Source organism: Nanorana parkeri, unplaced genomic scaffold (assembly GCF_000935625.1).
Source record: "Nanorana parkeri isolate BGI_ZX_2015 unplaced genomic scaffold, ASM93562v1 scaffold1018, whole genome shotgun sequence".
In the NCBI taxonomy this organism is placed as follows: Eukaryota; Metazoa; Chordata; class Amphibia; order Anura; family Dicroglossidae; genus Nanorana; species Nanorana parkeri.
This window is the reverse complement of record NW_017307286.1, coordinates 554685-580931: the sequence shown is the minus strand read 5'-3', so window position 1 is coordinate 580931 and position 26247 is coordinate 554685. Positions and strand designations below refer to the sequence as shown.

Here is a 26247-nt window from a genome sequence, read left to right as displayed (position 1 = left end):
GTCGGGCACGATGTTACACATCTTCTGGACGTGCCCTGAGATACAGACATTCTGGAGGCAAGTACTGGAGCTGATTGAGACACTGACAGGGGCAGACCTCAGGGACAACCCAGCAGCATGTTTACTGCATCTGACTAAACACTCGATCCCCAGGTATAAACGCTCCCTGACACGTCACCTGTTGAATGCAGCTCGGGCGTGCATACCCCTGAGATGGCGGGATCCCCTCCCACCCTCAGTCCGATTATGGCTCTCCAAAGTCCAAGATATATACCAACTTGAGGACCTAACTGCCACCCTAAAAAACACGAAAGCTCGCTTTAATGCCACCTGGAGCCCATGGTTGTGCTATAGAATCTCTGCCCGGGACTCCCCTCCACCTTCACAAGCCGGTTTGACCTGGACTCTGTCCCAGGGGTTGCCATGAGGAACCTGGAGGGTTTGTAAGCCCCGGGAATAACTAAGGGGGCGCTTGACTCCTGTGGGCGCCTAGACCCTGGTGGATGTCGTGGGACCCGGCTGGGACCCGACCCTCTGCACCCTCTCTGCACCCTTTCTCACTTTTTTCTGCTATTACCTTTTCTTCAAATAAGAGACACTGTCTTCTCCCGAGAATAGTACTTAGTCGCAGAGCCTTAATGTACTGAATTGTTACGGCTGAATGGGACGGTTGATGCACCTACGGCTGAATGGGACGGTTGATGCACCTACGACTGTACTAAGCTGTTATGATTTTTTTCAGTCGGGTTATGTTACCTTGATGCGGAGTAATCCGTTTTATTACGAGTTCCGTGGAATTTATGCCCATACTCTGTAACCACATACAATGGTTTTTTGTATTTGACTTTTTTCTCAGTCAATAAAGAATTTAAATGTATTTCACAGAGACACATTACTGAATAGACCTTTATGAAACACTTAATTCATTGTTTATTCAATTGTTGATTACTTGTGAAAGTCACGTATGCTATGTTAAACAGCACCATTTATCCTTTATAATGGTTGCTCAGAGGGTTTTCTGTTAATAATTATTAACATTTTCACTTATAACCCTATTTAACACATTGGTTACATGTAAGATTATTTGGTGTATATGTTTACATTCACATTGATTTAGTATTATTCACACTTTAACAGTTAGCGCTGTATTTCTATTTGATATACATGACAAACTGCATTTCTCCCTGCAGGGTTACGTATAGCTTGCTGATGATCTCTACCACCCTACTTTCCACTGTTTAGTGTCCCGCCCCCTATTCTCAAGAATACTGATTTTCGAAAGTTCCCAGGTACTAATATTCCACTGACAATGTGTTTTTTAAAATTGATATCAGTGAAGGCTGCTCTAGGATTTATGTGAGTGAATGTTACCAGCTGCAACAAAACTTTGATGAAAAAATATATTTATTTTAATAAAACCACTTTCTTTTAACATACTGCGCAATGGAAGCCCCTCTTTTTGTCTCCTCTGAAATCCTGTGGGAGACTATCACTGAGTATAAAGAGGAGATTAACAGCAAAAAATCAGTGATAAGGAGACTGGACCCCACGTAGGGTTGCCACCTGTCCAGGATTCACTCGGACAGTCCGGGTTTTTAATGCTGTGTCCAGGTTTCATGGCAGCTGAAACCCAGACACAAGATGTTAGGCAGACAGGGGCAACCAAAATTAAGATAGGGGCTATTGGGCCCCCACTAAAATTAGTCTCAACTGTGATATTTACACATAAATGTGTGACGCTATTTACATATGAATACGCCACAACTCATATTACCCAAAACATTTCTGTGCGTCGCTGGAGTGTTCGGGTTTCGCTGGAAGAAAAGGTGGCAACCCTAACCCCACGAGAGGTACCCATAGACGAACACAGTGGAGGAGAGAAATTAGTTGGAGAAAGGCGCTCATGATCTACATCTAACTATGAAAGCAGGATCTTGCAGATATCTGGTGAGTGCATCATAGAGCACATTTAGGATGATTGTGCAAGAAACATCAGAAGAGTACCGTATATATCGCTGTGTGATAATATTGACTACCTTCTTCTCTGTTCCCTAATCTCATGTGTGGAGAATTTGATCACTCTGTGGAAACACAATTAAAATCATACATTTATTTGTACTATTATCAATGTTATTTTGGATATGACAACAGGATTTGATTTATGTTTACACGGTCTAAGTTTTTTGTTGAAGTTTAAAATATTCAGTATTTATATAAGAACAGGCAACATAGAAAAGTTAGACACATTTGTTAATATATTTTTCACGTAAGGATATATGGAGCTTAGCCAGTGGCGGAACTACTGCCGGTCCTGGGCACCCCCACAGCCTCAGTGCGTTCCGGTCCTGCAATATATGGCAGTGCCCGGTCCCGGTGTTTGAACACCGGGGCCCCGCACTGCTGACGGGCTTCACAGTGAGGGGGCGGGTCCTGTGACTCACCTCCCCTCCCGGCCGCGTCCATAGTAACAGGCGGCGGGAGGGGAGGTGAGTCACAGGAGGCGTGTGTGTGTCACAAGCCCCGCCCCCTGCAGTGCACTCATCAAAACTCCCTGACTGGGTAAGTCCGAGCGCCCGGGTTAGGGGGGGCCTTCTGAACCTACTCCACTGACTGTACTGCCTACCCAACTGCCCCTAACTGACCACCAACTAACACCGCCCCTCTCCTACCATCTGTACTGACTCTACTGCACCCCCCTGACTGTACCAGCTGTCTACTAACCACCCAACTGCCCCCTAACTGACCACCAACTAACACTGCCCCTCTCCTACCTTCTGTACAGACTCCACTGCACCCCCCCTGTCTGTACCAGCTGTCTGTACTAACCACCCAACTGCCACCAGATTGTTATGCCTGAACCTACTTCTGTTCTCTCTATAAGGTCCCGTTCCCACTGCGCGATATGCAAATCGTGCGTCTGTCGCGCGATTTGCATATTGCGCGTCATCGCAAGATTTGCCGCGCGATGTCGCGTTCAAGCCTGCATTGAGCAAGCTTGAATCGCGGCTAAATCCGCTCCAAAAAGGGTCCTGCTGTAGCGACACACGACCCGCGACAGCAGGACCCTTTGCCCCATTGGATTGCATTGGAGCGCAATATCGCGCGGTAATTTGCCGCGATATCGCGGGAATTACCGCGCGATAAATCGCTCAATGTGAACGGGGTCTAAAGGTGCCGGGGCCCAACAGCCAGGATATGGCGGTCCTCTGGGGGCAAAATCTGGAGGTTTGTGTCGCATATTCTGTTCTCTTACTCCAAAGACCCAAGATGTATTATGTACTGTCTATGACCATCTCTATATTCAGGCTAACCCGTGTACACACGGACTACAACCATCTCTGTCTACAGTCTGACCCATCTATACACTGACTACAACCATCTCTATCTACAGTCTGACCCGTCTATACAGCGACTACAACCCTCTCTATCTACAGTCTGACCCATCTATACAGCGATTAAAACCATCTCTATCTACAGTCTGACCCATCTATACAGCGACTACAACCATCTCTATCTACAGTCTGACCCGTCTAAACAGCGACTACAACCATCTCTATCTACAGTCTGACCCATCTATACACCGACTACAACCATCTCTATCTACAGTCTGACCCGTCTATACAGCGACTACAACCCTCTCTATCTACAGTCTGACCCATCTATACAGCGACTACAACCCACTCTATCTACAGTCTGACCCATCTATACACCGACTACAACCCTCTCTATCTACAGTCTGACCCATCTATACACCGACTACAACCAGTGGCGGAACTACCGCCGGTGCAGGCGGTGCCGGGGCCTGAGGCTGTGGGAGGCCCAGTGGGGTTCCGGTCCTGGGCACCCCCACAGCCTCAGTGCGTTCCGGTCCTGCAATATATGGCAGTGCCCGGTCCCGGTGTTTGAACACCGGGGCCCCGCACTGCTGACGGGCTTCACAGTGAGGGGGCGGGTCCTGTGACTCACCTCTCCTCCCGGCCGCGTCCATAGTAACAGGCGGCGGGAGGGGAGGTGAGTCACAGGAAGCGTGTGTGTGTCACAAGCCCCGCCCCCTGCAGTGCACACATCGAAACTCCTTGGCTGGGTAAGTTCGAGCGCCCGGGGGGAGGGAGGGGGAATAGTAGTTGTGTACTGGTATTTCATGCTTTTTCATGTAATTAGACACGTGGATTATAATGGGGAAGATTACACTGTAATGTTCCCTATTATAATCTATTTCTCTATTTCACATGCCTACCTTGCAGGTAGGCATGTGATCTATTCTTGGGAGGGGGGCCCAAGGTAAAATCTTGCACCAGGGCCCTTTGGTTATTAGTTCTGCTACTGAGCTTAGCGCAACACAGTAGCTATTGTGTTTTTAAAATTGACCCATGTAGGTCTACATCAGCAGCCTCGCCTCTACACTATTCGCTCCCCTCCCGCCGCCACGTGACGACGACTGGTGCTCAGCATTGTGGGAAGTGTAGTTCATCCCGGGCCGCGCTCTTTACACGCATCTCCTGCTCACCAGGTAGCGTTGAACAAGACACAACGGAGAGACTATAGTCGAGCTTCGCAGACGGTGACGCTAGGCGGCCCACAGCCTTCTGGGAACTGTAGTCCTTCCGGTGCAGGCCAGGGCGGTGACGACCCCAGGCACTCCGTAGTCGTAAATCCTGCTGCTCCCATGCCGCCCTTCCTCCCGCCTCCAGTGGGCGGGGCCGTGGTCGCAGCCGTTGCCTGTGTAGGTGTGTTGTGGAGCTCAGTCGCCTGCAGGAGGCGGACAACAGCGGGAGCTCGGAGCCTGGCACCCCTGGAAGTAAGGTGCGCTCTTCGCCTTCTAGCGTGACGTGGGACACCGGCTTGGCTTAGGAGAGGCGGCCCAGCCCTCCTGTGTACCTAGCCGGTCCCTCTGCCCTTCCCCTTCTGACAATGGCCTGCAATAGTGTGCGCCGGAGATTGACCAACTGGCGGATAGCGTGGGTTATGTGTGTGAGCGGGCTCGCTGATTTGCTGTGTTTGGGGGTTATAGTGAGTAGAAGGGGCTTCCTCTTCGTGTGGGCAGAGCTGTGCATACTTATGACATGATCTTCCTGTGTGCTGCCACCATGGGAGTCTTACATCCTGGACTTAGTTATGACTTGATCCTCCTCTGTCCGCACATTGCACTGACTCATCTCAGTGATACGAGAGGGAAGCATCCTCTGTGATCTGCCGGGTAGGCTTCCCTGACACGGCAAACTCCATATTTGTTCTGTTATGGAAGATCTCGGGGGAAGGCTACACCAGCGACTTCTGATCGCTGGATGAAAAATTGTTAGAGATCCCTCACCTGCTTTAAAACGCATTGTGAAAGGATGAGCTTTGCGAATAGCGATGGGCACATGCAGATTGTAGCCGAGTTGTGTGCAAAAAATAAACCACAGCTATCTTTTCTCTACAACCGATTAACCCTGGCTAGACTTTCCTACATGAGATCCAATGAGATTTTATGTACATAAACTTTTTTTTGAACTCCTACTGAAGTGATCAGCTGCACAGAAATTGCACAGATGTTAGAAGTGGACCTTGGGACTAGAAATTTGCTTTCCCCCCCCATCCCAATCCTCACAGCACCAAAATATGCAACTTTTTTGCAAAAGAATGTTTGTTTACCTTTTTAATTTATGGTCAACATTGCCCCCATCACAAAGCAGCCTCCTGGGACACCGACACATCCCATGGGGTAGCAGGAGGCTTCGCCACAGCAGCAGACCAATCATCCTTCAGTATCATTGGAGGCCGGCTGCAAGAGCCCAGAAGAGGTAGCTTGATCCCGATGACAAAGTAAATAAAGATGGCAGCACAAGGGGAGAAAAGGACAGCGCAGGATTCGCTGGGCTTGTGAGTATGTTTTTCCTGGATAAAAGACCATGAAAGGTAAGTGGCATTTTGATGGGAGTGCGCAAAGTTTCTCTTTAAAAAAAAAAAAATCACACAATTTTCTTTTCCTTTTTTTTAGATGTGCTGTCAGTCACCTGTGTAGTTGTAATGGGCGCTGCTTGTAAGTCCCCTTTCACACAGGCTGATCAGGAGGGAATCCTGATCGGAGCTGTACAGATCGAATGTCACCATCGTGACATCCGTGTCTACAGTTTTTTCGTCCATCTTGCGATAGGCGAATGAACTAAGGGACATGTGTCCATTTACATCAGATTACCCCCCGATCGGCACGATCATGTCCGCCAAAATGGATCTCTGATCTTTTTGTTTTTCTGGACCTGGCTGGAGGCGGAGATAACAGATGCCCGTCCGTTGAGGCCCAGCTGCCCATAGACTAGCATTAGGCATCCGATCGAGTCCGCCTGAAAAACTGACATACTTGACCGGACCGCCCGTCTGAAAGGGGCCTATGTTTCATTTCGATGGTATCATTTCCAGAATGAACCCAAACTAGTACAGCACCACCTTGCATGCTGGCCACGGATAAAAGCCCTCACAGGCCACACTGTGCAGCATTATCATTTATAAAATGCAGTAACAGGAGAAAGACGCAACACCCTGACCCCTGGGATCTTTGTTTTTGAGGGTCTTGGGTGTTGTCGTTTTCATATTGCAGCAGTGTTGTTTCAGGTATATATAAAACATGGTTACACAGAGTACCCTGACTTCAACATATAAAGAGTAGACCTCATGATCGTTTTCAGTTTCTGTTCACGTCTGAGGTTTACTTCGTATAGTCCACCCATCCGCCAGTCGCTGCCATTGCTGTAGCTTTGGAGACCTGTAAACACACCACAGCAAAGGTTATGAAGAGACTGGTACGGAGCAGCACTGAAGCAAGCAACATGTGGCTGTGGTTTGCCTTGTACTTGTGTCTTATATAGTTCTTACATGTGTACAGTGTTGTTTTTTTTTATTCTATTTTAATTGTTTCTTTGTTCTGTAGGACAAAATATGCGTGGTGATGTTCTCGTTAGCTCGTGCCTCCGTCACTTCATAGAAGCCAGATTGAGCCGTTGTGGAATGCAGAACATATCTTGAAAGGAAGGATCCCCGTGGATCATTGTTGATGCCTCTGACAGACAGGCTGTCCTACGATCGGATTTTCCACCCTTATTTGTCTGAGAGACACAAAGGATTGATGAAGGGATATGAACCATTGTAGTCTGTAGGACTTAAGTCGGATGTTCTTTTCGAGTTGGACTTTTTCTGCCGTTTCCTCCAGTATGTAATTACTTGAGTCTTCGTTGGTCGTTAAGGAAGAGAGAGGATTATGGTGTAACAGGAAGCAACCTAAATAGAAACTTTTTTTTTTTTTAGATCTTATGGGAAAGGTGGTGAATTTGCTGCAGATTCAAGTTGTTTTGTTGCTATAAATACCCTCCTGCTCTCTGTTGGCCTCTAGTCTGGAATACAAGATGGGATTTTTTCTTTATGTGTGAAATTATTTACGGAATCCGAAATTTCCCCGCAACGAATTGTGGGAACAAATAAGGATGAGAAAAGTTTCTCCGGGCTTGCACTGTTATTTTTAATTTTTTTTTTGCCTCTAGTGCTTTGTTTGAGTTGCAAGCGACTGGTGATGGTGGAAGCCTATTGGAAACGGTTTGGTAGCTGCTGAAATCTTTAAAGAACAGTAAGCAACCATTTTCTGCTGCGAGGAGAAACAAAAGTTACCTTTGCACCGCTCCTATGAAAATAGTCTGCAAACTCGTAGAGACAGACTAAGAAACGCATTGCATCTTAAAGACCGCACGCCGGATTTCTTTCCTTTGTAACTCCCGTGCATTTCACCTGTTTGATAGCGGTCAAACAATATTGGAGTGGATAAGAATACAGAAGAGATCGATCGTAAAGGCCCTAAGTACCTTTTATTGTTAAATGAAAGCAAAATTAGGAAGGCTCAACATAGAAGAACTTGATGTATTCCTAGTGATCCATATTCTGGCTTATTTGTTTATTCGAAGTACAAACTGCTTTGTTGGGAATTGCCTATCCGTGGATTGTATGCCTTTTTACTGGCCAGGATTACACGCTTTTGTTGTCTTGGGCACTTTTCGATTACGGATGACTCCTGGAGGTGGGCCCATGAAAGACTGCGGATACAGTGAAATTAACACTCGTGGAAGCTCACCCATGGAATCTTCTCATAAAAAGAACAAAACTGCTGTAAAGCGAAAATGGGAGGTTTTCCCAGGCAAGAACAAGTTCTACTGCAATGGCAGGGTTATGATGGCCAGACAAACTGGAGTCTTCTACCTCACTCTTATCCTAATTCTGGTCACAAGTGGACTCTTCTTTGCCTTTGAGTAAGTTTTTGTGTTTTCTCATGGTTTGGCTTTTGGTGTCATAATGTGTTCCCTGTTCTGATTTAACCTTACCCTTTTCTTGAGAAAACCGTTGCATGCCGCATTTTTGGAACAATGCATTCACTGGAAAGCAGGTATCCTTTTCTGACATTCCTTTTGTTATTAGTTTCCAGTCTGTTTTTAGATTTGTACAGTCGCCAGTGGAAAATCATCTAGGAAAGATGTAATGAGAAGCACCTTAGTGGCCAGCTTTGTCGCATACTTCACTACCTACAGGACAGCCTTTTTTTTGTTCTCACACTTCTCAATAGGTTAAAGTGACACTGAAGGAGTTAAATCTTAAAAATGCATTAAAGTACCTTAACTATTAACAATAGGGCTGCAACAACTAATCAATTAAATCAATTACAATCGATAATAAAAATAGTTGTCAACTCATTATCGATTAGGGGAGAGAGAGGGTTTTTTTAATACAAGCAATCGAAAAAATAATCGGGCAACTAATCAATTATGAAAGTAATCGTTAGCTGCAGCCCTGATTAACAATACTGGATCTTATTTGTGTATCACTCAGCTGTAGATCCTCAAATCATCTCTGAGTTGGTGCTGACACTGTTTCTTCTGGAGGGTGGCTACTTTTGTTCTCCATGGTCCTTGTGTGTGTTGTCAAGTAGCCACCGCTCCAAGCTCGTTCCTGTGATGGACTACAATCTCAATACAAGTTAGTAAAGTATACATGAGATTGTGGTCTAACCCAGGAGAGAGCTTGGAGCGGTGGCTACTTTACAACACATACAGGGACCATGGGGAACAAAAGTAGCCACCCTCCAGAATGAAGGACAGTGCCAGCACCCATTCAGTGATGATTTGAGGATCTACAGCTGAGTGTCCTTGCTGGCACTTCCTGTCCCACGGTGTCTGCATGCGGGTGCCACGCGTCCATAGACTTACCTTGTGTCTCTCCTCGTCTCCCGGCCGAAAATGTGAACTGCGCATGCGCCAGCCCCAAGATGCTTTGCGGCCGCCCGAGCAGTTTCACATTTTCGGACGGGAGCGCGCAGGGAGGACACAGGCAAGTTTAAACTGCTTTTTTTTTTTTGATACTTTTTTTGCATATATTTACTGCTTGCTAGCAGTAGATATATGCAAAAACACTGGAGGCTTTAATTATACTTTAATAGTTAAGGTATTGGAATGCATTTTTAAGATTTAACTCCTGAGTTAAAAACCTTTTAATGTATACACATTACTTCAAGCAATTACATGAATCACTGAGACTTGCATAAAAGTTCAGGGCACTCCTGCATGCCTTTATGTCATTTGCTTTAAGTAAGCAAATGACATGAAGGCATGCAGGAGTGCCCTGAACTTTTATGCAAGTCTCAGTGATTCAGAAAGTTAAAGCACATTACTGACTCCCACATTGTAAACAACTATCAGTGGTTTGGCCGCATTGCACTGTAGGATGTAGTGGAGATGGACAGTGCTTGCCGTGCCAGAAAACCTTAGTCCAGGGTTAGACAAATCCTAGGAGCCAGATAGCCAATGTTCCTTAAAAATTACACCTGACTTTCTCTAATTGTTGCCAATAGAGATGGTTCCTAAAAAATCCTGCTGGCTCCTGTATTGGCCAGGCTGGCTCCCGAATTTCATATTCATTCATCTAAAAATATTTCCATTGTGGGTAGATACTGGAACATTTAAGCAGACCAAAAATCAGAAATAAAACGTTAGATCTGCATCTTCCCGAATTTCTGTGGGGGGGGGGAATAAAAAATTATTCCACCCCACATATACTTGGCCAAACCCTGGAGTGCGGTCCTCTGTGGTTTGGGCACTTGCTTGCCTTCATTGCGACTTTCCTGTGTTCCCTGTGGCTCTGTATAAGGCAACGTAATCAGGAGTGATTGTCAATTATTCATGCATGTAACTGCGATTGACATGCTGGACCCTCTGCTTAATCAGAAATCTTGACTAAGGACTTGTGTTGATGAGCTTTGTTGGCCTTAAATGGGTTTTGCTTTCCAAGTACAAGTCTAAGGTAATGCAAAACCTACTTAAAGCAAGTCAGGAGGAGGTCAACGGCCCATCAAATAAGCCTGTCATTGAGTTCTGAATCATCTCAGAAGCATTTCAAACCGATGCCAGACACAGGCCCTTATTGTGACATTACAACTTTTTTCCAATTTTCAGTAGCTGAATTTAAAGCTTCATTGCCTGAGGAAAGTTATTCTGTGGTGTATATGACCACAACAGTGAAACAGTATATTAGTCACATGCACTATTAGCAGTAATGTACTCTTACAGTCCTATTCATTAAATCTGGACAAAGAGCAGTAGGGATTTACTGAGCACCCATGTCAGTTTTATTCATCTGACTATAGTAATGTGAAATTTTGATGCTATAGGTTACTGTACTTTTCTGTTTTTCTTTGCTTTTGTCTGCTAAAAAACATTTTACATTTATGAAGCTCCTAATCCTAATATCCATCCACTTGGAATACCGCCTCCATGTTTCATAAGGAAGGAGCATGGAGGCGGCTTTCTAACCAAGTCAGCAGTCGGCTTTCTGGCCAATCAGGAAGCCGGGGGTGGGTAATGACTTGCCGCCCCTGGCTTCCTGGTTGGCCAGCTTCTCGGCCAGTCAGGAAGCTGAGTGGTGACTCATTACCTGCCCCTGGCTTCCTGATTGGCCGGGAAGCTTTTGAGGTTTTCCTTTGTTCTTGTGAGAAAGAGCTCGTTCAAAAAAAAAAAAATCCTGCTGGCTCCTGAATTCCATCATAATTTTTTTGGGTAACATTTTATTAATGTTGTTCATTTTTCAGGTGAGGACAAATTAATATGGAATTTAAGAGCCAGTCTGTCTTTTCCAGGAGAAAACCAGAAACGTTAGGCGGCAGCTGTAATGTTTAAGGAGCATTGGCTCTCTGGTTCCTGCGATTTGTCCAGCCCTGCTCTTACTGCTCTTATTAGATCTGAGATTCCAGTGACTAAATGATGATGCTTTAAAGTTGGCCAAATTCGGCTCTAATGCCATCTCTTGTCTCTAAATATAGCCGTGTGATCTGTCCAAACAACTAGCACACAACTACCAGTCATAACAGAATAGTCCATGGGGAATATTTTTTAAAGAAGTTTTAAAATCCCAGCATACACTATCCATTAGCATTGTAATAGGAATACATACTAGAGTTGTTTCTGATAATGTAATCAAAAAGCTTACTTGGGAAAAAAAAATCCCTTTTTATGTAGTGTCTGCTGGGTTCTGTGTGCCCATCACTTTCAGCAACTTCCTGGACTCGCAGTGTGCTTTCCATCTCTTTCCCTGCTGCTTGATGTGATGTCGTCTTGATTTTGTAGACTGCATATTCCATAATGCATTGCTTCTAACAAGCAATGATAATGTTACATTGTCCAGGCGTTGAATTGTAGTTCAGAAGGCAGGCTCTGAGAATTATGAGGGTGATATTGTGTCAATCCAGTGAGGAAGTGTTCTCATAAAGGCATCTTCAGTAAGTACATTTACAAACCAAGTGCAATATAGCTTTTAGGAGCAGGAGAGAATTTATGGAAATACAAAATACACATTTTGTTTTTCTTTAGTAATGGTATCCAGTATTGGTGCCAATACTGACATTTGCATGAGTACTCATACTTGTGCAAATGCACCATTTCCAGCACTTTCGATATGGAAATTGAAGTGGCTGCCATAGGTTCCACGTTTGGGGACCCCGCGACAGCGTTCTTGGGAACCATGCGGCACCTGTTTACAGCGCTTCCACCAGACCGCCCATCTTCTCCTCCTGAGACCAGAGCAGAACAGAGTATGCAGAAAATTCATATACTATTATTCTGCATTCCTGTATATTGTATTACTGGGATTTGTAGTCCCCCTATAGCTGGTGATATTGCTGTATAATGTATTGCTGGGATTTGTACTCATCTATAGCTGGTGCCATTCTGCATTGCTGTGTAATGTATTGCTGAGATTTCTAGTCTCTCTTCAGCTTGGAGTCAGTGGCAGAACTACTGTGGTCGCACCTCCGACCCAACCCTGGCGCTCCATCACTGTCCTAAAATTATTAGTCTGTATTGTTTTAGATTGTCATATACAGTCCATAATAGAAGTCACCAGCACTCGATGTGTGCAAGAAGTAAAGCACTTTTTATTCAATCGTCACATGCGTCAAACAGCCAACGTTTCGGTGCCACGCAGGGTCCCTTCTTCTGGGCGACATAGTGGCAAAAGAAGGGACCCTGCGTGGCCCCCGAAAACGTTGGCTGTATGACGCATGTGACGATTGAATAAAAAGTGCTTTTACTTCTTGCACACCGAGTGCTGGTGACTTCTATTATGGACTGTATCTGACACGGCGCCATCCATGTTGTCACTTAAAGCACCAACCTCTTACTCAAGGTCAGTACGCTGTATAGAGTGCAGGTGATTTCGTATTATTGATTAGACTGTCATATGACACACACAAAAAAAGAATTGGTAATCGGTATCGGCGAGAAAAGTATCCATACTTGTACTCGGTCTGGAAAAGATGGTGCCAGTGCAAAGCAATGTACAAAGCGTTCAGAATGTCTTTATTTTATTTGCAGGAAGTTCTGTTTTTAAAGAGGGAGTGGTGTATTTTGAACTGTGGTTCGTGTTTTGATCTGGTGAAGCAAAAAAAACACTACCTACACTAATCGTCCAAAACTTGCTCCGTTGGTGACCCTGTTCATTCGATTGATTTTTGCTGAGGAAACATGCTGGAAATTCCTCGGCTGAACAGTGCTTGGAGCCAGTCAGTTGAAAGCACTGTTTAAAACAGATTGCTTGGGGCAGTAATCGGTATTGACAAACCGATTCTACTCTGCCCCCTGCTATATCTGCGTCATCAATAGTATCAGGACACAGAGGAAGCACATTCAAGCAGTTTCCACTCAGGCTTTGCAATCGCAGGAAGTAGATAGCATGAGGGGGGGCTGAGCGACGCTTTCAGTTGCATGGTGCCACTGGTAATAGCTGGCAGTTTTCCAAAGTTCATTTCTGGACAACAAGGACAGAAGTAAACATGGTGCTATTCATTTATAAAGCTACATGGTTATATGGCTGTTTAATATTCATTGAGCAATTCTAGGGTAAACGTTCACTTTAAATCAAAGCCAAAGGTCCCCTCCTGCATGTCATTCTGTTGTCATTAATAATGAAGAAATGCTTCAGAAAATGTTGGTGTGTTGATCTGTGGCACAGACGGCATGCTAGGTTAGAAAATCTGTCTATACAGAATGCCGTGCTGAGCAATACCTTCAGTATGTGTAGAGATTAACGCTCATTGGTTCAGGCAGGGGTAGGAGCTAGTAGTACTGAAGTGTCTTGGCAGGCCAGTTGGTTCTCTTAGCCAATCCACAAATTATTCCTCGGGAGGATATAATCAGTCTACAGACAGTATGTTCTGAACCTCTTGTGTTAAAGGTATAGTCCATCTTTTATAAAAAAAAAAAATAGGGCTGGTAATGATTAAAAATTTTCCTGTTCGATTAATCGACTAATTTCGATTAATTATAACGCACATACAGATCCAACTACTTTTAGGTAATAGGGCGGATTCTGATTTCTTGGAAAACCACACAAAATGGATCTCTAAGCTGGAATAAAAGTGCTGGTCCAGTATCCACAAATGTATGGGATGCTGACTGGGAAGTAGATACACTTGTAGAGAAAAAAAAACACCAAAAATATTGTCCTATCAATCATTATTCCATTGTAATTTGCACTGTTTTAGTTTACAATTGACCCCGTCAGTCACCCTAAAAAAAAAATAAATCTTATTAGCAGTTTCCTGCTATAGAAGAGGTAATATACCCACCTATCCGGTGGCCCCTGTCTCCATCCAAGCACTGCAGCCTCCATCAGGCTCATTAGCATTTGACACTTCTGGGATTTGTACCCCACTGCATACTGTGGTTCCATCCACTGACCCGTACATCAATACTGTGTCCTGTAGGGGCTGGAGGATTAAACCACAGTGTGTAGTGAGGGATACAGGTATCCAACATTCCTGGAAGTGTTGAAAGCTGAAGAAACTGACAGAGGATGCAGCACTTGAACAGAGAGGTGAGTATATTACCTCTTCTATTGCAGGGAACTGCCATTAGTATATGTTAGTATGAACCATGAGACTCACCGGCCCAAGTGATTCCGTCAGGTAACGAAGGGAAGGAGGGAGGAGTCCGGTGACATCGCGGACATCGACGTCACCGGACTCCTTCCCTTCGTTAGCCGTCACGGACAACAATGTCACCGGACTCCTCCCCCCCTTCCCTTCGTTAGCCGACAGAGCCACTTGGGGAGGAGTCCGGTGACGTCGATGTCCGTGCGTCACCGGATCTCCGACGGAAGACCTGGAAGCCGGCTGAAGGGTTAAAGTACCGATCAAAATAATTTTGATCGATCAAAAAAATTAATGATCGAGGGATTAATCGTTAATTTCTGCAGTCCTAAAAAAAAATATAAGTGCACCTGCATTGGTGAAAGGAAAAAAATGTGCATGTATTCATTTTATGCATGCAGGCCTGCAGAGCATTGCAACCGCTATCAGGCTCCTGGATACTCTCCCTAGCCCCGGATCCATATGAAGATACTGACCTACCGTTATGGAGCTGGAGGAAGAAACTGAACTTGTGCTCTCCTAAAATCTACAAGTCCTTGTTGCCAGATTGGACTTGTAGTCTTCCATTCAACAATCCCTCTAAATGGATCTGTGTTAAGAGGACGTGGCGGTGCGAGCAGAACAAATTGCAGCCATGTCAGATTTAAAAAGAAATGGAAAGCTGCTGGGATAAGCACTCCTCTTTAATTTTTTTGGGGGGGAGTTGGAGATTGTGACTGTTTTATGTTACACCCTCAATATGGGTGTAACACAATGCATGGTCACAAAGGTGGACTACACCTTTGCTTGATGTGTATGTTAGTTTTCAGAAAAATATTTAAAGGAGAACTATGAGGTGAGTGATTTTTCACTCATCCTCATAGTTCGAGCCGACGTGTGACAATGAAACTGTTACACGTCGGCTCAATAGATCGGGAAGTGAGCGAACACATACTGTCGCTCGCTCACTTCTCGATCATGTCCCGGTACAGAGTCGTGACTGTCACTCACGGCTCCCTGCAGGGATTCCCCCCTCCCCTGTCCGCTACTCCAGCGCTGACTGGGGCGGGTACAGCTGGCTCTGCCTCTAGATAGGCAGAGCCAGCTGTCACTCACGCAGCTGGGTCGATCTCGAAAGTAATGTCGGGACCTGTCCTGGCTGCGGCGCTCGCGGTATACTGAGCTTTGGGTCACGGGAGTATGCTAGTTTATGTCCTCCCGTGACCCTTAGGAGAACAATGGGGAAAAAAACTTACCCCATAGTTCTCCTTTTAAATAGTGCATTTAAATTGTAATGTGATGTGATCACTTCTTGTATGAAACTCTAGTTAATATTTACAGAATGTAACCTCTGATTTTTGTATTGTCCTATGGTTTTCGTTGTTTAGTTTTCTGCAAGTTGTAATGTTTAGTGTTTACCCTTTTGGATGTTATTTTTTGATTTATAATGGTCAGTCTTATTGTAGCATCATTTGATTGGCTAGTGAAGATCTCAATTGAAATGTTTATGGGCCCATTCGCACCAGATGCATTGGGGCTGCACTGGCCCTTTTTTTTTTTCCAGTGCAGTCACAACACAAGACCAGGCAATTTGCTTTCATCCAAATGGGCTCGGTTCACATCACCGCGTTGCGGTGGTATGCACTGAAAAAAGGTACGGCAGGCAGGACTTTTTTCACCCTCAGCGCAGCATTACACGATGCAACTGCTTTGCACAGCTCAGACAAGGAAATGTCACAAATTCTAAAAAAAAAGGGTAAATAGTGCCATGCATCGCAATCGGTACTGTGACAGGCAATGCGCATCGGCATTTGCGTTGCAGAACAGCTGCTGGTGGGAATGGGCCTTTAAAAAAAACCTGCACAGGGAGCAATACGGGAGCTGGTACTAAAGTCCTCCATACTTGTGGACTCTGGACAAGCATGCATACTAGAAAGCCACAGGGAAGTCAGATCTCCTGATCTGCATAGTTGGTGCAGCTGTGCCCCTCTCCTCTGTTGTCTGTCACTGCCCCCTCGGCTCTGTGTCTGTCTGTCTGTCAGACTTGAACTGAAATTAAACTTTTTCTCAGTAATCCAGATCACACACATATACATTTATTACAGGTATTTATATAGCGCCGACAATTTACGCCGCACTTTACATTGCTCTTTCACATCAGTCCCTGCCCTCAATGAGCTTACAATCTAAGGCTGCCCTGCAAGTATTTCAATTCTTGCCCAAGAACTTTTAATCATCATGTTTACAAACAGCTGGCTCCTACTCTCTCAGCTTGGCTTTCCTGAACTTCCTGTCCAGGACGATATCGCAGGGATGGAGCAGTCTCCAGCAGCCATCTCCAGCTGTCGCATTATTGCACTGATGAAGGGACCCTCTGTGGCCCGAAACATCGGTAGTATGTTATACGTGACGATTGGTCCAATTAAATGGACGTTTATTATCTGAACTTTATCCATTGAGTGTTGGCGATCCCTGTTTTCTCCAGCAGCCATCTATCTACTGGCTTGGAGAAGGGAGGAGCGGGACAGTGACTTTCCATGCAAAGGAAAGAAGCCACCCTAAGGATATAGAGTCCGGTGCTCAGGGGCCCAGCTGATTCTGCAGGAAACTAAACCTTTGAAACATTAAGGAGCAGCATTCGTTGTAAGCTTTATTGTAAACATTTGAAAAGGCTTAAACACTTTTTTGTATTTTTTACTTTATCAGTTTATTTAGAAACTTTCTAGCACTGTTGTCGGACTGGGGTGGGGGGTGAGCTGTCGACTACACTAGCTCAGCAACCAAGGCACTGATCAGAAGTGGACCCAAGTGCTCCATGCCCCAAGTCCCCTGGGAGATTCTACAAGGGTTTTAAAAATGTATAATGATACTTCTTTAAAGCCATTGGAACAGCAGGCAACTAGCATTTTCAAAAGAAACCAACAGTGGTAGCCTCCACTTTTTTTTCAGTATAATTATCCTTTAATTTTGCCCTCCACAGTTGTAACCTCTCCTGCCCACCCATGTATTTCCGTCTTCAAAGAGCAACATACTTTTATTTTTCGGCCTATAATTCTCATGATCTTTGCTACGGTGTATAATTCTCTGCAGTTGAAGTTGAGCAAACGAAAACGCACCAGCCCAAAAAACTTTTCAGGCAAGTGACTTGAATACGTATGTGTTTGTTTTTTTTCTAGTGCAGATATATACTAAATTTCCATTAGTTTTATCCCTGCTGTTGAAATAAATGGTTCAATAAAGTATAAAAGTGCACATATACAAGTTGCATACTGATATATAGATATACACAACCACACTTAACAAGAGATAAAAGCTTCTCTTTTGTTTCCATGGAAACCTATTGAATTGGTTTTCAGCATGTCAGCTATTCTTGGGGCTTTACTTTTTACTTTTTTTTTTAAATGTCAGCTAATCCCTTGACAATGTTCTTGTGCGTCTACATTACAGGCAACGTCCCAAAGTGAATGTATGCCCCAACTGGTCCCCATGAGTTGTAGATTTAAACAGCCAAGTGTACAAGCCTTCTAAGCTGTAACCTTTTATTTTAAAGTCCTCTGTGGGTCCACCTTGAACATGTTCTCACCACCTCAGAACAAGTCAGATTTATAAAGAAAAGTTACATGAAGTGAATTTATTTCAGCTGGTTTTTTTTAGGGCTTGTTCACACCAGCAGCCATGCAGTGTGCTGATGTGCTAGATTGGGCTGCATTGCACTTTTTTTTGTGTGTGTTAGAACTTAATTGATATGTGACAAGTGACATTTCATAAAGGCCTATGGGCTCAACGTGGTGCATTACGGTTGTACAGTGGCTCACTGCGGTGCACTTAAAGCCCAAAAAAGCCATTTTTAAAGCGCACACCACCAGAACGCGATAGTATGAGCTGTCACCACCCTTGACAAGGCAAATTGCCTTGTCTTGCGTTTGGGCTGCGCTGGAAAAAACAGCCTGAGCAGCCTGAACACAGATGGTGTGAATAAGTCCTCAATGGAAAAACCCTGCTGGCTCCTGGATTAGACAGAGTGGCTCCTGCAGTCCATATTCTTTTATAGGTATTAGTACACCAAATGGATAACTGGCAGCTGGAAATATATGAAGGCACCTAGTGCTCCCTATAAACAATAGTCAAAGCTCTTTTGTTCACAAAATAGAATTACTTTCAGGCAGGAGCTCACACTAGGTATCTCAGGGTCCACATGCTGGAGTACAGCCAGTCAAAAAAATTGGAGTGTTTGCTCCACCCCCCAAAAATGCAGTAAATATTTGCAAAACATGTACATTTTCTCATGTTTTATCCTCGCCAGGATCGCTTCTGTTGTAAAGCCGACAGTCGGCTCTACAAGTTTAAACAGAGTCCCGGCGGCAAAAGTCACCGGGAGTCTGTTTAAACAGCCCCGATGCTGGCGACGTACACTGTACGTCGTCAGTCACGAAGGGGTTAAAGACCCTGTAAGTAGAGAAAAACACATGGTAATGTGCCAGAAATGCACTTGGCCCCTCGTTTCCCCATGTGAAATGACACCACATGCCATGTGTTTTTCGTTTATTTTTTTAGTTTGTGAACGGAAACTGCAAGACTTGTCATGTCAGCCCTGCCCAGTTGTCTGTTATACTAAACTAGTGAATCTTTTGCCATTCTCAATCTCAACTGCATAGGGGCTTAAGTGGGGTATGCCCACTTTCTTCCATCAATGCTTACGACTGTTGACAGGCAAATGCCCTGCTGTTTTGCGTTGTATTCTACAGCTACTGTCAGAATACCAAGCTAGCAGCTGATTGGCTGGGATGCCGACAGTGGCACTCCCGGTATGACCTTTGACCAGTTCATGAGGAACCGGACAAATTTTGAACAGTTTGTACGTGACTTAAATGTTCTGTAGTGCAAGATAAGAATTGTGAGGACTTCTTCTTGAGGAAAAAAAAACAGGAAGTGTACACAGGACAGGTCTATATTTCTATCATGATCAATAAGTATTGGATTTGTTTTGTGCTAATTGAATCAAAATGCTTTCAGTGGTATATTTCAGACCAAAATGGAGCCGGTAAAATAACATTGTTGGCGTTTACATACACTTTTTGCAAGGCGTCATGAGAATCAGCTGCTCATACCATAGTGCAAATAGAGTTTATGATCTATGTGGCTGCTATCACATAAGGATATTAACACACATGTTCAACAAACCACACCTTTAGTGGAGAGTGACTCAGTTAACTCTTACATATTTACCTACAATTCAAATATAGCAATTATAAAACAAAATGAAGCATATTTGCAAAGGAGGCCTTGAAAGTCAAATTTACCATTTTAAGCCTATGGGTTTCAAAGCACCTTGTTTGAAAATCCAGTACATCTCTGTGATGCAACATCAGTGTAGGATGCTTTACTTTTGGAACTATAACTTCTATAACCTTTTCACATTTTTCCAAAGGCAGAGCCAAAATGCCATTTTATTTGATCAGATGCATGTACACTGAGTGGCCAGATTATTATGACCACCCGACGTTTGTTGGCAAATTAGCTATGATTTTGCGCTGAAGTTATTAGAGGGCCAGATCATTATTAATAGGGAAGCAGGTTGTTTACCACGACAGAAGTGATCTTTTTTTTCTGAAGATATGGGTAAACAACGCGATTTAACAGCCTTTGAACGTGGGATGATTGTTGACGCTCGGAGCCATGGAGCGAGTATCAGCAAAACAGCAGAATTAGTTCAATGTTCAAGAGCAGCTGTTAAAGTGTTTAAAGACTGGACTGTCAGCCGAAAATCTGGGTCTGAACGTGTGAATTGTGGCCGCCAGCGACTAGTCAATGTTAGGGCAGAAAGGATATTGGCAAGACTGGTACAAGACAACAGAAGGGCAACAGTGCAACAGATTACTGCAGATCTTAATCAGGGATCCTCTCAAATGATCTCTGAACGCGCTGTTCGCCGTACACTGCATCGTATGGGATATGGAAGCCGAAGGCCTGTTCGAACACCTTTTGCTGTCTGCAGTTAAGATAAAACGTCTCTAATTCGCACAGGAACACAAGGTTTGGACAGTCGAGCATTGGAAAAAAGTCATGTGGTCCGATGAATCACGTTTCCAGTTGCATCATGCAGATGGCAGAGTGAGAATTTGGTGGAAACAGCATGAAAGCATGCACCCCAGATGCATGAGTACAACCCTTCATGCTGGTGGGGGCAGTGTTATGGTTTGGGGCATGTTTTCCTGGCATGATTTGGGCCCTTTAATTCGTGTGGAACAACGTCTGAATAGCATAACATACCAAAGTATCGTTGCTGATCAAGTTCATCCTACCGTGTTGATGGCGTATCCCAATGGAGATGGCTTCTTCCAACAAGACAATGCGCCATGCCACGGTGCTCGTATTGTGCAGGAGTGGTTTCAAGAACATGAGGGAGAATTTACCTTGCTTAGTTGGCCCCCACAATCACCAGATCTCAATCCAATTGAGCATTTGTGGGACGAAGTTGAGAGAGCCACCTGGTTCCACAACCATCAAATCTCACAGAACTGGACAATGCTATTCATCAGGCATGGTGTCGGATTCCTCGCATCACCTTTCCACATCTCGTGTAGTCAATGCCAAGAAGAATCTCCACAGTATTGAAGGCAAAAGGTGGCCCAACGTAGTACTGATGGGGTGGTCATAATAATCTGGACACTTGGTGTATATAGGTTGTCTTGTTGGTAATACTGCTTGGATAGTCTAGGTATGTCTGAATACTGCTTGGATAGTCTAGGTATGTCTGAATTCAAATGGCACTGACTGCACCCATTAACCCCCTGATGCGAATACACAAATACTGGGTGAAGGCCTAGGTTCTGTTAAATAACAGGTTATGTTTCAGAGAGTATTTCTTTTAATTTGGACAACTGATCTGCGATCTTAAATTGGAAATACGACCAAGAAAGTAGTGAAATAGAACAAAGGTGGCATAACAGTACCATTGGAATTAGGGAAGCACCGACACCAATACCATTGCACGATACTGGCGCTTAAAATTTTTAAACGAGCGGCTGCTGTGAGGTCCCGCTGGTTAGACCCCGCACAGCCTCCTAAGACCCAGTTACAGACCTGGTGAGACCCCGCACAGCCTCCTGAGACACCACACAGCCCTGGTGAGCAACAGTTTATGTAGCTTCATATTATTCTACATTGCTGGTAGGAATGCACCGATTTTTCGGTATCGAGTACTGATATTTTGCTGTTTGTACTTGCTGATAGCACTTCCTCTGGCATGGAGCCAGCTTCCCACGCAATCAGGAAGCCGGACAGCAGGTAATGACGCTGCGTGGCTTCCTCATTTTCCGGAAAGCTGGCTCCATGTTTGACTGGCTTGATGCTGATTGGCTGGGAGGCTGGCTGGGTAATCAGGAAGCTGGGCAGTGAGTAATGACCCGCCCCCCCCTTCCCAATTGGCCGGGAAGCTGGCTCAATGCTGTTTGGCCAGGAAGCCGGGAGGCAGGTCATTACTCACCTCCTGGCTTCCTGATTGCCCAGTAAGCCGGCTCCATGTTCCCTATGGCACTGCTGGTTAGAGGAAATCTTCTAACCAGAAGTTCTGGTACCGGTCGAAGCATTTGGGCGCGTATGAGTACTTGCCCAAATACTCTGTATCGGTACATCCCTAATTGATGGGATTTGTAGTCCTCTATACCTGGTGGTATTCTGCATTGCTGTATAATGTATCGCTGGGATTTGTAGTCCTCTATAGGCGGTGCCTTTCTGCATTGCTGCATAATGTATTGCTGAGATTTGTAATTCCTCTATAGCTTGGAGTCGGTAGCAGAACTACCAGGGTTGCAGCTGTGACTGGGCCCTGGTGCTCCACCACTGTTCTAAAATCATTAGTCTGTATTGTTGTAAAAAAAAATGACTTTTTTATTTTTTATTTTTTTAGCATCATGTATCTATAATTGGTATCTGTTTGGCTGGGAAGCCGACTCCATGCTAGTGGTAGTACGGTATCGGTACTTGGCACGGCGCATACCAAAAGATAAATATCAGTACTCGTACCAAAAAACTGGTATTGGTGCATCACTAATTTATGGCAGAGACTGTTTACATTACACACATTACTACATAAGGCTGGACAATATGATGATTACATTTTTGCTTAGTGAGAATTTCTTATCGCAAAGCCTATCCCAGTATCTAAAATTAATACCTCGGTCAAATGTGTTTAATAATATTTGGCTGCAGCCTTGCATAATTACTCTATGGATTATTTTGTGTCCGATGATTATGCTTGCTGTAAAGAACGCCTTTGAAGTGTGAGTGCCTATATATCTTTGCTTGAAGCAAGTCTTTTTTTATGTACTCTTGCCTCAGGCACATAATGAATAGTAAGGTCTTGCTGTGCATACATTTACTGACTCTGAACTAATCTCGCATGATATGCTTTCTTTCAAAATGACTTATTGCAATCTTGACGCAAAGTTAATCTCTTGTGTATATTTCTATATTCCTGCCTTTTTTAGCGGTATATGTGACTATTTGTAGGCTTCAAAGGTAGTTTCCATCAAATGTTATGTAATTTTTTTTATTCACCATTGTTACTATGAAGTAGCTGACTCCATAGAGAGTGCATGTAGACAGGAAGTGGCTGCAAAAGGGCTGCAGCAGTGATGTATAACAAGTATATTTAAAGAAAAAATTAAAACCCTCCAATACACTGTCTCTGCAGACTAAATGTCATCCAGGTAGGGTTTAGATCTACTTCAAGGGATCAGCTTTTTGGGGCTCTGCATTTAAAGTATTTGACAGAGCATTCCATATGCTAATTTTTTTTTTTTTCTGTTTTGTCCCCCTGAATGTGCAACAGTATAAAACTAAGAATGAGCAATGCTTGGTTTGTTTTCTTAGTAATGGAGAGCCACTAAGTGGAAATATAAGCAGATGTGACAACTAGGACAAGCTAGGCACAATTACAACTCAGGAGAATGATTTCTGTGGCAAAGATGTTCATATTTTGCATGTGCTAAGCTATTTGTCATAGACCATAACAATCTCTTGTTCAAAGGATATTGTTCTGAAATGGATATATAGATTTATTTGCGGGGTGGGAAATTGTTGGTCAAACAGTTCTATCAGATGCAGTCACTGTTTGGGTATTCAGACAGCCACGGTTGCTGGCTGTCTCGATGTCTATGAAGGGAGATTCCTCCAGCCATGCTGTTTAGTGTGGCTGGAGGTGAGTTCTCAATTTTTCTAAGGAAATCTAGCCATGTATGGCTGGCTTAAGACAAATGAGGAAGCTATAAACATTTCCCTCTACACTGGTGTGGGATGTGATCTCTATAAACAGGTGCCTTTACAGGCTTGAAGTTTAACAAGGTCCAAATGTCAAATGACATCTGTGTGGTGACAAGGGCTTTGGGAGTTTTCACTATAAATGGAGTGGCAGGCATGTGCAGTCACCAGGGGGACTGAGTGGAAGTTGGTATGTTTAGAAGGGGCACTGTAGCTATCCTTTTGTGAAGACTGCAAATGTACACAATGTTGTGCACGGCCGTATCTGGCCGCTCCCGGGAAGGACAGGTGCTGCGTGTGATTATACGCAGCAGCCTGTTCTTTATGGGAGTACGCCGCCCTACGCTTACCCAAACTGCACTTCCGTATGGGTGCAGGTGTCCCTGCTCGGACACAGACGGGATCCATCCTGTCGGCTTACGAGTACGGACACTCGCACAGACGTGCAGGTCAGGTGAGTGTAGGGGGGCGTACGGCCGCATACTACCATAGAGGAGGACAGGCTGCTGCGTGTAATCACACGCAGCACCTGTCCTTCCCGGGAGCGGCCCGATACGGCCGTGCACGCAGCATGGATCTTTACGGGCCGGCCGTTTCTTGTGTGAATGAGGGCTAACAGTAGCTAACTCTGATAAAATACAATTTCTCAAGGTTAAAAGTAAAGGAGGAAACCTATGGCAGATAGTATATAAAGCCAACCATTTCCATGCTGAAAAACATGCATAGAAATATACAATCCAAGTCTGTGTCCTAATATGGAAGAGAAGAGCTGAGCTGAGCCACCAGAATCGCTTCTACTGTAAAACCGGTCGCCGGCTCTACAAAACGGAGCTGACTCACGGTGGCTAAAAGTCGCTGGGAGTATGTGTAACCCCTTCAGACTTCATGATGGGATTATCCCCTCATAGGTCGTGAAGGGTTTAAGTGGTGGCTACTGTACAACACACAGGGACAAATGGGCAAGAAAAGTAGCCACCCTCCAGAAGGACCTAGTGTCGGCACCTATTCAGAGATGATTTGAAGATCTACAGCTGAGTGATGCACAAATAAGCTACATTTTTATTAATAGTTAAGGTTCTTGAATGCTTTTTTAACATTTAACTTCTGAGTTTAGTGTCACTTTAATGCTTCTGGCTGTGCTCATCTCCTGGGCCCCCTGCAACTTTTGCAGGTTCCTCTTGCTGGCATTGATGTCAGCACTGTATTCTGTAATCACATGGAGGACCCAGGAGTTTGACACTTTTGGAGGTATCTATTCCCCAGCGAACTTCAGCTGGACAATTGCAGCTGAAGAGGGCAGTGTTGGGCTATGCGGGCCATAGGAAAGGTTAAGCTGACCATACTCTAGTAGATTTCCAAACGAAAGATCTTTTGTTACAAATGCAAGGTATTTCTTTACCACCTGATAATTTCATTTTAACATTTGATTTTGAAATGAATGGAGTTTCCCAAATAAAAACCGCATTCACTGTAATGTTTCTCATGTGCCAGGGGTGTTGAATTCCTATCGCCTCATGCCCAGGACATGCAGTTCCGGGCACCGAGCGGGTGGTTTAGCCCTGCTTCGGGCAAGCCGCCCAGATCACTTGTAAGCACCCTGCTGGTCCCATTTTTTGTTAGGCCATGAGTGATCACAAAGTTTTAAGTAAAAAAATAAGTAATAAAGTTAAAAAAAATAACATTATTAAAGTAAAAAAATAAAGTAAAATAGATGCATAAAAATAAAATCCAACCCAGTAGGGGTGCGTGCGCTGATTGCTGCCCCCACTCAGCATTCAGCGACAGTCCTCCCACTCCACCGGTACGGGTGTACTTTTTTTTTTTTTTTTTTTATAGAAATACTGCTTTCCAGCGTAGCCCTGCGCTATAGATTTTGATTTTTGCTTGCAAATTGTAAACACTGGTTGGTCACCTGACCACTCTGACCAATGAAAAGCTGGTTTAAAATTATTTTTGTATGAGGACAATTAGATTGTCATGAGGGACAAGTAGATTAGGCCCCTGCTTTAGTCCTTGGACAAGTCATTTTTCTTAAAATGTCCACACCCCTGTGTACACACAAAAAGCACATTTTATTATTTTACGTAGTAAACATATATAAAAATGGACCTTTTTACTAGGTTGCTTTTGTTCAAATACCTTCATAATGTATTTCTGTTCTTAAAGAGCAGTTCAGGCAGCAGAGTTAAATCAGTTTGAACGGCGAACACTGTCATGAAAACATTGCAGATGTAAATTTAATCAGTTGACCTAAATCTGTTCTTTTGCAGTCCACTGAAGCTGGTTTCCACACATGAGGGTGGGTAGTTCTGCTTCTTGAAGTGTGTGCTCTGTAACTTCTCCATTTCTGTACTCTGAGTTCTTGGCACATATCTGAAGATATTTCATGCCATCTGCTCAAAATTCTATAGTTTTCTATAGAAAAAGTTAATCCTTTTCCATTGAACCGTAGAGATTTCTGTTAAGATCACACTCCTTTCTGTGATGTCAGGAGTATCTTTCTTTCTTCATTACGCTCCATATGCATAGAAATGTATATATTTTTCCAGTAATTGGGCTATTTGTTGGCAAAATAT

General features: G+C 44.2%; 1 protein-coding gene and 1 long non-coding RNA gene across 4 annotated transcripts in view; both read left to right on the top strand.

The window, feature by feature from the left end:
* The first annotated feature begins 4594 nt into the window (after positions 1-4594).
* LOC108795873 lies at positions 4595-7412 on the top strand. The gene is made up of 2 exons (XR_001941773.1): positions 4595-4803; positions 6908-7412. It is a non-coding gene; the product is annotated as an uncharacterized LOC108795873 (long non-coding RNA).
* A 394-nt stretch (positions 7413-7806) lies between these two features.
* The window catches only part of ZDHHC14 (zinc finger DHHC-type containing 14), a 68376-nt gene continuing 49935 nt past the window's right edge, over positions 7807-26247 (top strand). For all 3 annotated transcript variants that reach the window (XM_018567202.1, XM_018567201.1, XM_018567200.1), the window contains exon 1: positions 7807-8270. In XM_018567202.1, the coding sequence (XP_018422704.1) occupies positions 7843-8270 (428 nt within the window). In that variant the 5' untranslated portion in view covers positions 7807-7842. The remainder of the gene's footprint in view (positions 8271-26247) is intronic.